The sequence below is a fragment of the Solanum dulcamara genome, chromosome 7, assembly GCF_947179165.1.
Source record: "Solanum dulcamara chromosome 7, daSolDulc1.2, whole genome shotgun sequence".
Lineage (NCBI taxonomy): Eukaryota > Viridiplantae > Streptophyta > Magnoliopsida > Solanales > Solanaceae > Solanum > Solanum dulcamara.
Window position 1 is genome coordinate 5,352,017 of NC_077243.1, and position 12,403 is coordinate 5,364,419.

The 12,403-nt window shown below is 35.0% G+C and overlaps 1 protein-coding gene across 1 annotated transcript; it reads left to right on the forward strand.

The window, feature by feature from the left end:
• The first annotated feature begins 4,003 nt into the window (after positions 1 to 4,003).
• LOC129896466 (amino acid transporter AVT6E) lies at positions 4,004 to 6,127 on the forward strand. The gene has a single exon (XM_055972380.1). It carries the CDS (start codon positions 4,311 to 4,313, stop codon positions 5,727 to 5,729), a length of 1,419 nt encoding a protein of 472 aa, XP_055828355.1. The 5' UTR covers positions 4,004 to 4,310; the 3' UTR covers positions 5,730 to 6,127.
• The last annotated feature ends 6,276 nt before the right edge of the window (positions 6,128 to 12,403 follow it).

A 12,403-nucleotide genomic window follows, 5' to 3' on the forward strand; every position in this document is an offset into this window, starting at 1 on the left:
CACACTGACAAACAAACATATCATTGTAATTATTGGATTGTGTAATTATCAGGCTGTGTAATTAACACCTAGTAATTACATCAATTCTAATTATCAGGTGACTTTTCAAACAAATCCTTAAAATAAATCAATCCAAACATGACCTAATTTTCTCATCTCTACCCTCCAACAGTCCCACGCATGCACCATACCCTCACCCTGGCTCCCAGTCCCACCATCTCCACACCTTATTTTCATGCCCCATCTCATAGTATTTATCTAAATGACATAAAATATTTTTAAGATAATATTTTTGATTGTAGATCGAATATAAGAAAATCTTATTTTTTTATAAAAAAATATTCAAAAAAAAAGATATTGTTTAATTTGTTAGACTTTATACAAAAGCAAATAGTGACCTAAATTGGAAGGGGATGGAGTACGAAAAAACTTTATAACATTATTAGAAATATTGCATATAATTGGGTTTTTCGTCGAAGCAATGGGACCTTTTAATGGAATAAATAAATGTAGACACTAACGTAGAACGTGTGGATCCATTCCTACTCACTTTGTCAATTGGATGAATCTAGTCTTCATAAAACAAACAAAACTTTAAGGATTTGTCCGACAGGGAAAAAAGTCTTAAAGGGCAGTTTTGATATTTATGGCAAAAATAAAGGGTCTTTAAGTAATCAAAACTGAGTGGTTGACGGTCATGTCATCTTCATTTCCCCATACGAAATAATAAAAATCGTCTGCTTTTCGCGAGATCTCGCGATACTTGATATTTTCATTTTAGTGATGTGGGACCTTAATAAGTGTGACCAAACACGTCCTATTACATCATTCCAAAATGGAATTTCTATTTTTAACTTTTTGGATGATTAATATTAGTAGCATTAGGTGATATTTTTGTCTACTCTACAAATAGTGAACTTCTTAAACTTTTGGCAAGTGACAAATCCCTCAATTGGACTTTCAAATCTTACATTATTATCTTCTTCTTTTATTTTTAAAATATTTTTATTTTAAAAAGGAGGCTAATCTTATCTTGTACTATTAATTTGAAAAGAAACGTTGTAAAACATTTTTTGTATTTTGTATTTTTGCAATTTTACCTCTTTAAGATGCTTTTTATCTTTTGATCTTAAATAGTGAAATCAGTATTTTTCACTTATAGTGAATAAATATCAATTGACACTTCTTAATTATATGTGATTTTGTCATTACTTCCATGAAGTTGAAATCATGATTAGTGTCAATGTCTTTGTAATTTTAATGTAAAACAAACAAAAAACACGACTTATGTATCACAAATAGGCAACTATTCAGTAGTGTTTTTTCATAAAACTTTTTATTCATTTGTTCTATCTCCATTGAGAATTAAGTACATTTTCCTTGTTATTTTACCCTCCCTCACGTAGACATTGAAATTTTGTTGCACTTTATACGATGAGTCCTATTTCATTAGGATTTTTTGGAGGCTGCTTTACTCTAAATCCTAATGCATGCCTATATAAAGGGTATTTACAGGCATCTCAAAAATTTCACTAATTCACGAAACATTCACAGAGAAATCAAAATATGTCAAATTCTTTTTGATAATCAGGTGCTTCAAGAAGATCTCGTGGAGATCAAGTTCAAATCATCCTAACTAGTTCGAGAAATACGCCCTCGAATCACGATGTAGATCAAATCAAAATCATCCTATGTTCGAGGAATACGCCACTAACGGCCCTCGAATCATGGAGAAATCTTATGAGAGAAGAATCAAGGGAAGAACAAAATTGTACCCGCATATTTTATCAATAAATTATGTTTCTTCATATTTTATTTGTGATTGTAATTTATATTTTATCACTTTAAAATTTGTTGCGAACACCTCAATCATTCCTGTCAAGCTAGTTTGTTACACTCATGAAGAGAGGAAATAAATAATAAAGTAAATGGTGAAGATATACTTATCTGTTCCATCCCAATAACTAAACATCCCTTAAGTGGACGGAGAAAGGTCACAAGCAATACAAAGGGGTTTGGTACAAAATAATTTGTCATATGTTCATACAAAATTATATAAATTTATCATATTCACAGAGTTTAATAAGGTGAGAATATATTAACTACAGTTAAGTGAGAGAAATCTATGGCCCTACATATGTGTAGATGTGTTGAATGTTTCGTTGATATGATGACATTTCATAGAGTTTTCGTTGCAGTGTAAAATTGATGGGTAAAATTATCTCATTACACAAATATTTATATCGTATTTATTATTTCTCCTTATAATTTAAAATAATCATATATTGTCTCACTAATAATAATTTCATACTAGATTTCTAATCTAAGACACCTAGATATATAATTTTTTTCTACCAGATACACTGAAATAGAGAAAGGCGAGCGAGAACAGGAGGGATGCAAAAGAGATTTGTCTATGTATCTCAGTACATGCAAATCACACTAGATACATATATCTAACACTAAATACATGTATTTGAGATACCAAATACGCGAGCGAGATAGGAGAGAGGCGAGCAAAATTTATCGATGTATCCCAAATACACCCACTCGAATATAATTTATCTTGAATATATTATACCTAATTTTGACTCTATGTATCCAATATATTTATATTTGGAGACCAAAATCTTAAATGAATTGTAATTTTGAAAACTCATGAAAAACATGTAATTAGATCCTAAACTAATAAAATTTGATGTGTTTTAGGTTTAGGTTGTGAGGCCCATATTACCGAGCCAGTTAATGGGCCGCATACCATTTACTTGATTGGTGGGCTTTGCTGATTTCCCCGACGTATGAGAAAAGGCTATTCCGATTATTATTTTTGGACAATTGTTTTGTAATTTTTTTTTTAACTTATGAACATTTTATTTTAGACCATCGTTTAAAGTTTCTTTATGAGCAAACTAAAATTCTATGAAAAATGGTAGTCAAAATAAATTTTATTGGTAAGTTATTGAAAATGTTAGACGACCTAAAAGGTTAAACAATATAAAGAGCAGTCCGGTGCACTAAAGCAATATATGAGTAAATATTGAATTCGAATATAACGTGATCCAAAATGGTAAAAATTTTAAAAGCCTATATCTGGACAACTTTAAATATAGAAATAAATATAAATAGTGACATGTAAAAGGGACATTTGCATAAATTAAAATGTTTCTTTTATTTATTTATGGGTATTTTACTCAAATTCGATAGTGAAAAAATCCAATTATAATTTATCCTGACTTTTTTGGTAATTACCCGAATTCCCTTTTTTTTCCCAGATTTCTGATACATACGAATGACGCTGATACATCGCGATTTGATACATAGGTCTTTTTCATGATACATCGCTAGTCGATACAAACTAAACATTGTAATATCAATAAAACTTATGAATTAACTTATAACACCTAATATATCACGAACACAAAAAAAATAGTAAAACTTATGTTTTACTGATAAATTTTTGTGTTTGGTTTGTATCAACTAGCGATGTTTCATGAAAAAGACTTATGTATCAAATCGCAATGTATCAGCATCATTCTTATGTATCAGAAGATGGATTTTTGAATTTTTTACAAATGATAGGAATAATTGAAAATATAAAAATATAAAATTGTAATTTGATAATTTTTTCAAAAAGAATTTCTCGCTTGTGGTGGCGCCACTCACCGATGAGGATTTTTTTTATTTTATATATATATATAAGAGGATGGGATTCAAAGGGTAAGTGGTGAGATTTGACTAAAAAGGAATTCCCCGCTTGCAGCGACACCACGTCATCGGATTTAGAGTTCTCTTTTATATATATATATATATATATAAGATTACTTACTATTTATTGTAAGTTATTTTACTCTGTCAGTATAATTTAAACTTTCATTAAATTACGTACTATTTATTCTAAGTTATTAATCAATCTTAATAAATAGTATAGTAGTTGTTTGCATTTTAAATGACATAAATTTTGTTGGTTTGCGTAGATGTTAAAACTATTTTTTCAAACAGGACATTGGGCAGAAGTTTGATGTTGAGTCAACCAATAGGAAACTTTTACCGAAAGAAAAATAAAATCAAATAGGATCTGAAGTTCTCCAAATCGGCCATTTTCGAGTTACAAAGTAAGGCCGCTTCAACTTTGACTTCGACGATCTAGGGTTCTTTTTTTCCTTAGATTACATTGGAAATACCAATTTGAATCTCGGAGTCATTGCATCAAAAACCCACTTTCTTATTTTCGCCGATTTTAACGTAAGTTATTCTCGTTTTTGCTACAGAAATGTCGTTTAATTTTTAAATTGTAAATAACATTTGTGGTAATGGATAGCAATTATTCGGCTGTTTCAAAGGATTCTTTTGTTGAATTACAAGTTAAAGATGATAACTTTAGGGATAACGAGCATTTGAAACCAAATTCTGGTGATGATTTTGAAGCCGATGATATAGATTTGGATAATTTACCTCTTATTTTTGGTGAAAATAAATCTGGGTCTGGGGTATATGGGGCAGTCTTTAATCTCACTACCACTATTATTGGTGCGGGGATTATGGCTTTGCCTGCTACAATGAAAGTTTTGGGTTTGGTTGTTGGGGTTGTTTTGATATTCTTGATGGGTGTTTTGTCTGAGATTAGTGTTGAATTGCTTGTTCGGTTCTCGGTTCAATGCAAGGCTTCGTCGTATGGGGAGGTTGTTCAGGTTGCATTGGGTAAAACAGCTAAGATCTTGTCTGAGATTTGCATCATTGTGAACAATGCTGGTGTTTTGGTTGTATACTTGATTATTATTGGGGATGTTTTGTCGGGATCGATTCGTCATACTGGGGTTTTTGATCAATGGTTAGGTCATGGAATGTGGGATCATAGGAAGGTAGTTGTTTTGATCATATTAGTGATTTTTCTCGCACCCCTTTGTGCAATGGACAAGATCGATTCATTGAGTATGTCTTCAGCTGCTTCTGTAGCTCTTGCTGTTGTCTTTGTTGTAGTTGCTTTCACTATAGCATTTATTAAGCTTGTCGAGGGGAAAATTGAAGCACCAAGGATGACACCAGATTTCGGGTCTACGAAGGCAATCCTAGACCTGCTTGTGGTGATCCCCATAATGTCTAATGCATATGTTTGTCACTTCAATGTTCAGCCCATTTATAATGAGCTTGAAGGCCGATCACCTCAGAAGATGAACCGTGTGAGCCGAATTACTTCTGCTATTTGTGTGTTGGTGTATGCTTCTACTGCAGTAGCTGGCTATTTACTTTTTGGAAAAGATACTGAATCTGATATACTCACCAATTTTGACAAGGACCTTGGAATTCGATTCAGCACAGCATTGAATTACATTGTTCGTGTTGGCTATGTTTTCCATCTGGTTCTTGTTTTCCCTGTTATCCATTTCTCCCTGAGGCAGACCGTGGATGCTTTGTTATTTGAAGGATCTGCACCACTCACCGAAAGTAGGAAGAGGTGTCTGGCTTTGACTGCCGTTCTCCTGGCACTCTTATATTTTGGGTCGACTATGATTCCTAACATCTGGACTGCTTTCAAATTTACAGGGGCCACAACTGCAGTCTCTTTAGGCTATACGTTTCCATCTCTCATTGCTCTAAGGCTGAGCAAAGAAGGAAGCGGATTGAGTATGAGAGAGAAGATTTTGTCTTGGTTCATGTTGATATTGGCCATTGTAGTTAGCATTGTTGGAGTGGGTGGCAATATTTATAGTATCAGTAGCCAGAGTGATTGAGGTTTGTTCTTCTTCATACAGTGGAAAGGCCTGTTGTATTACAGATCCAAGTGAGGATAAGCTACTCCAAGTCAAACTGTCAGGTTCTAGATGGAAAGTCGTGTGATATAGTTCCACTCAAAAGTCATTCAAGCTTTACCAGTCCATGTAGAATAGCAAGAGATTGCCATAGCTGTTGCAGATTGATAGAATGGTGATCGCGGGTTCATAGAGAAATGTTAGTTATTGAGAGTTATGTGGATTGCGGCAGCTGGTAAAGTCTAAATTCTTTCTTATTTTATTTGTAATTGTTAAAGGTGGCAACCTACATCTTCATAGCTTTCTCTTCCCTGCCATACAGGGGTCATACAGCAAACTTATCTTATGAATACAATAATTGAATGCCATTCTTATAAATACCTGAAATTTTGAAACTTGTTCCATTATTTGCATTTGTAGTAATATATTTTCAATGATTATTATTATTGGGAAAAGGCATAAATTCCCCCCGAAGTTGTACCGAAAAGTCAGTTACACACTTAAACTATCATGGCGACCTATTATACACCTAAACTACTTAAAAGTAAAACTATTACACACCTGAACGCATAACACCACTCTCATAGTATTTGGTGTATTACACTTGCTGCCATGTGGCGCCATGTCAGAAATTATAATTTTTTATATTTTTTCTTTTCTTTTCTTTATTAATTAACTTTTCTTTTATTAACTATATTTTATACTAATTAACTCTTAATTAAATATTAACTATCCATTCGATTTTTTATATTTTTTTCTTTTCTTTTCTTTATTAATTAACTTTTCTTTTATTAACTATATTTTATACTAATTAGCTCCTAATTAATTATTAACCACCCATCTGATTTTAGGCCTTTTCCTATTATTATTTTTGTTGGTCTATGAATTCTGCTAGAAGAAACAATTACTTCCTCTATTTCAATTTGTTTGTCTTACTATCCTTTTTGGTGTGTTTAAAGAAGAATGTTTTTTTCCTAATTTGGCAACTCCTTAACTTTAACGTCCCACACAATATGTTTATGATACATTATACTTAACTTAAGTTTAAGACCACGACATTTAAAAGTTTTTTTTACTTTTTTAAATTTTGTGCTCAGTCAAACTAAGACAACAAATCATAACAGTACTTCTTATGCTGTATAAATTCCACTAAACTTGTTTTAAGGGATTAAGAGACTTGGAATTGTAAAAGCAAATTGGTTTAAGTTTGTAAAGTTGGGCACTTGCTTGAATGGTTAGCCTTAGCTACGTCTTCTTAGTCATGTTTGTCACAACCCGATTCCTCAAGTCATGATGGCACCTACTATAATCCATCAGTAGGTAAGCCAACTCGTAAATACGGAATGTCAAGTAATGGGTTTGAGGGCAGAAACTAAACAAGAGTGGCAAATAATAAAAGTAAGCGGAATGAATAAGCAGAAGTAAATCAAAACATGATATAAACAACTAAAGATCCCTCCTAGAACTTGAAAGTCACAAGTACAGAGCTGCTATAAAATAAAAGAAGAGTGCAAGTCTCGAAAGTGGATCGAAAATATTTACAACAACTGGCTAGTCTCAAAAAGGCAAAAGACGGGAGGAGACAAAAGTGATCTAAAACACCAAGTGCTCACCCTGGTATCCGAAGCTGATTGCAATAGGCTCGATGTATCCACGGCGGTAGCTGGTGCTCGATCTTGCATCATGAAAGTAGATACAGAGTGCAGTATGAGTACCAAGACAAGTACTCAGTAGGCATTATAGGCCGACTGAGCAGAAAAGGTAAAAACAATATGAAAAGGAGGAATAAGCCTAAATAGGAATCAATATAAGCATCTAAAGTGAAAAAAGTACTATCTGTGAGAACTACAGTTAACTATACCCAACTAGGCCCCATAAGCCCAGCAGGGACACTCGTGCACAAGTTAAATAAAAATCCAAATGAACCCCAGAAGCCCGTCGAGTGCACAGAATAGCTACAACTACTAAGGCTGGAACCAAGAATCTGCGATGACAGGAACCGAAGTACTATATCATTTTCAAACCCGGAATCTCCAAGAGTCAATGAACAAGGGGGTGCCTTAGGGGTCGAGACTGGGACTGGGACCTAAATGTTCGCCCGAGACTGGGTACCCGGATGCTTGCCATAATACACTAGGGCAATCAAAGCCGGGACTGGGTACTCGGATGCTTGTCATACTAGCAAGCTGGCAGAGGCCGGGGCTGGGTACTCGGATGCTCCCGATAATTCAGAATGGAGGCCGGGACTAGATATCTGGATGCTTGCAGATAATTTATCCCATGGTGCCGAATATGCTCCTTTCCAACTAGACAACAACAGTATCGATAATCTCCTCCCTAATGTGCTAACTGATATGCCGCCAAAACTTAAACCGGAGTCGAAGGCAAACAATCATGAAATCTAGTATTGCCGCCGCATCCCGAAGTCATGATCATACTGAGTTATGGATGAATGTGTTATTAAGAGCTAGTGTATCGCCTAGCAAAGACCAACTACCAGACACTAGCTCGCTATACCATTCTACAAGGATCTAAGTCCGTCGGAGCAACATCGGGGCAACTAAAGCAGGGTTGCAACCTATATTAAGTCCAACATACTCCACTATATCAACAACATGCTCATTCAACTCTCTTAACAATACCGACAAATAACGACAAGATACGCAAGCTTTCAGATACTCGAAAACCCGATAAAAAGCCTAAACATGATTTCTAACACCTTTCTAACACCTAGGATATACAGATAAGCTACCCAACCTAAATTCCATCAATCTCAACATGATTTCACACGTTCCAGCTCAATCTAAAAAAAAGGAAAGTCGTAGCCTACCTGTAGGCTGAACGAGCGAGGTTCAAATCACTGTGTCAGAGCTTTTCCCTTCCGAACAACCTCAGAACGCTATCACGCTGCCTAAAACAGAATCGCAATGTTGTTATGGTCGTTTAGGCACTAATTTCATGATTTTTGGAAACGGATCAATTTCGAGGTTTAAAACGGGAAATGTGGAACCCGCATTCGAAATTTGGATTTGACCCTAAAAATAGGTTCTAAACGTCACTCCATGCTCACAAATCAACAATATAACACAATTCGGGGTGAAAAACTACGCGGGATGAGCATGCAACCATAATTCGAAAAATTCGAATAAAAGGTCAAAAATGGCAACTTCTTGATCATCTAATTCCGAAAAACCGAGACACTTCCAATCCAAACAAATTACACTATAACGACCCATGCGAAAATCCCCACAATCTAGCCTCAAAAATCACTCAAATCGGGTTTAAATTGATCAAGTTACAACCTCCACAACTTCAACAAAATACAACTCTGAAAATCACTATAGTAGCTAAATTTGATTTCTTACCACACACGAAGCTTCTCCTCGCTTTTCTGAGCTCACCACTAGATTCCCCACGAAAATCTCTTGAATTTGGACCTTTAGATCGTCAAATTTGAGCTTGAAACGCATGAGAAATCGAGGTATGAAGTGAAGCTAATTTCCAAGTAAATGCTGAAATTGATTGCTTTAATAGAGGCGAGGGTGCACCAGCTACGGTGCACCTGCGCACCACCAGATTTCAGCAATTACCAAATCCTTGGTTCCGACACTCTGAACTTATTTGGAGTAGGAAAAAGACAACCCGGTATGAAATCTGATTGGAAATGATATTCCGGACTCGACGGTGCAGTCGAAATTCCCATCAGAGATCGTTACAATCAAAATGAACTCGGAAGTCTCGAGAACCGAACAAAAGGTCATACAAGACTAAAATCGATGTTTCAGAGCTAACCGTGCTGTAAGAATTTCCTTCCGAGTGCGCTTTTCAAGGATGTTGACCAAAGTCAACCATATGTTAACTTTCAAAGTCAAAAGAGCCAAATGGCTCCAAACTCGTATAGATTGCCTCGAAACTCATGCCGACTATGCTCCTAGCCTAATTTGGCCATTCCGGAGCTAATGGAATCATCATAATTTCGTTTTGTGGTCGCTTTTCTGAAGTTATTACCGAGGTCAACTATTTAAGTTATAAAAGTTTCAAAACAAGAAAACGAGTCTAAAACCCAAACGAACGACCAGTCGACTGTGCTACCGATGCCAACAAGTCATAAATGACCTGGGGTCACTATAGAAATGCTCTAAACGACGAAACGGGAGCAGTATTAGAAAAATGACCTGGAGAGTCATTACAAGTATTAGGAAAATGACCTGGAGGGTCATTACAATGTTGTTGTGAGATCTCATGTAATTTCTAGTATAAATTGAATATAGGGAGACTCTGAGAAGTCGAACAGACTTGTTCCATTAATAGTGGTGTTGTTTTCCCCCTTCCAATATAAATCAGTTTTCTACTTGCTCCCTTCATGTCATTGATGAAAATTTTAACTGATGACCAGTGTAATAAACACATAATTCATGGGAATGTATTGTTGATGGCCGATTTTCCACTAAACGTGTTTTTAGGGAATTAGAATGCTGCAATCTCTGAACTCTTTATGGTCGGAGGATAGATTGGATTACAACTACTACAACAACATATCTAGTGTAATCCCACAAGCGGGGTCCAGGGAAAGGAGGATGGATTGGATTAAGTGGGAAAATGGGTACTTTCATGAATGATAAACTATAGCTATGTCTCTTAATTACATTCTTTGAGATCTCATATAATATCTAGTATAATTGGAGGAGATATGGTTGATCAGAGTGATTGAAATGGTTGTCCGGTAAATGATATTGTTTTCTTTTGCTTCCGTCCAATTCAGTTTCCAACTTGGTTCTTTGAGTGACATTTGTGAATTTTAGTAGACGGGCTCAATACTACAAACTCAGAATTTATGGGAGAGTAGTTTCTCTGGTTTACAGATAATGAAACAGGTCAGTTCTAATTCGTTTGCTTGCACTTGTTAAAAGTGTCCTTCAAAGTTTTCCACAACTCTCTTTCTTCTGCCATGTAGGGGTCATCATACCATGTAGAATGAACGTCATATATGAATGCACTAAATTAGTGTTAATCCTAAACTTCCTGCACATTTAAAGGTGTGTTCATCACCAGCAACCTAGTATATCCTTTTGCAACTTGTTCTTGAAAATCCTTCTTAAATCTGCTCGTAAAAAAGAGTATTAGTTCTTCTGCTGTACAAATTGTGTTGAACTTGTTTCTACTAATTGATGCTGCAATCTGTGACTATCAATTGTCAACTGTAGAGTGGCTTAAGCTTGAAAAAGAAATCTCACATGGCATCTTGAATGAATTAGAAATACGGAGGCTCTGGTAAAATGTTGTAAAAACTATTCTGTAGCTCAAATTTGCCCCATAACTTGATTCTGGAAAAAGAAAACATAAACAATGTTAGGTGTCCTCCAACATGATCCATGTATCTGTATCCACTAAAATGTTGTAATTTTATGCCATTAACTTATCTTAGCTTATTATAAACACATGCTCAACTCCGTTGACTCCTTAACTTTGATAGAAAGACGACTCATTCAATAGTTTGTCCCATAAGGGAGGCAGCACATATAGTGCAAGTCTTTGAGAGCGTATTCGACTTATGACCTCTTATTATACCTTCATTACACATGACTTTACTACTCAAACTGGATTATATGCCCACCAATAATATATCGTAGGATTCATCGTGACAGGAGCTTTTCCTTTTGCGTGTCAATGCTAAATAAGTAACTGAACAATTAGGTACCTTTTGGGAGTTGTTAGAATTGTTGAATAGCAATGGAGTAGACTTTAAGGTCAACAACAATATGTTATAGTGAGGGATAAATTTGTTTATTGATTTTGAAGTCTGCACTCTGCAATATTGATAATTTAGCCCGCATGCCTAAACAAGGACCCAATAATCATAATCTGACATCTTTACTTAAATTTCAGTTAAACCTGATTAAAATTAGGTGTGGAGGCTGATTACCCTCCTCAACAGTTAGGCCATTCCTCTTGATTATGATAACTCCTAATGGAAGTTATAAAGAGTAATCATGATGGTTATTTCCATTTGTTAGGTATTGGAATTGATACGAACATTCTCTTGTAATCAACATTTTAGAATAATAATAATAAGTGTGTGGCTCAGTGGTCAATGAAGTAGGTTGAGAATTATGCGATTTCAAATTCAAATTCCAACAGAAATAAAGCACATGGTGATTGCTTCTCATTTGTCTAAGCCTTGATGGACATATTATTGTACTTATGCTGGTTAACATTTATCAGGTGGAATTAGTCGAGGTGCGCACAAGCTGACTTGAACATCACAATTATAACCAAAAAAAACAACAATCCCTTCTCTCTCATATTTTTTTTGGGTACAGTGGGAAGTACTAGACAAAAGCCTTAACATCTTTAGTAAGCTACAAGATTTAAATTTGTATGGAGAAGAAACTCAGTATTCTTAAGCCCATCGTCCCAGATCAATAAATTAACTTCATGTTTGTGCCTTTCTTTTGCCAAAAAAATGACACATCAATTTTCCTTGAATGGTATAACTACAAAAAAAATGAAGAGTGTTCAATTGAATCTTTTTTGTTCTAAAACTATATCATACAAATTGAGTATAAGAAATTCATGTCGTAAACTTAATTATCGAATCACCTTGAAATAAGGGAAGCTTTCCAATAATAACAATGGTGGTTCAAATATTGCTTTAG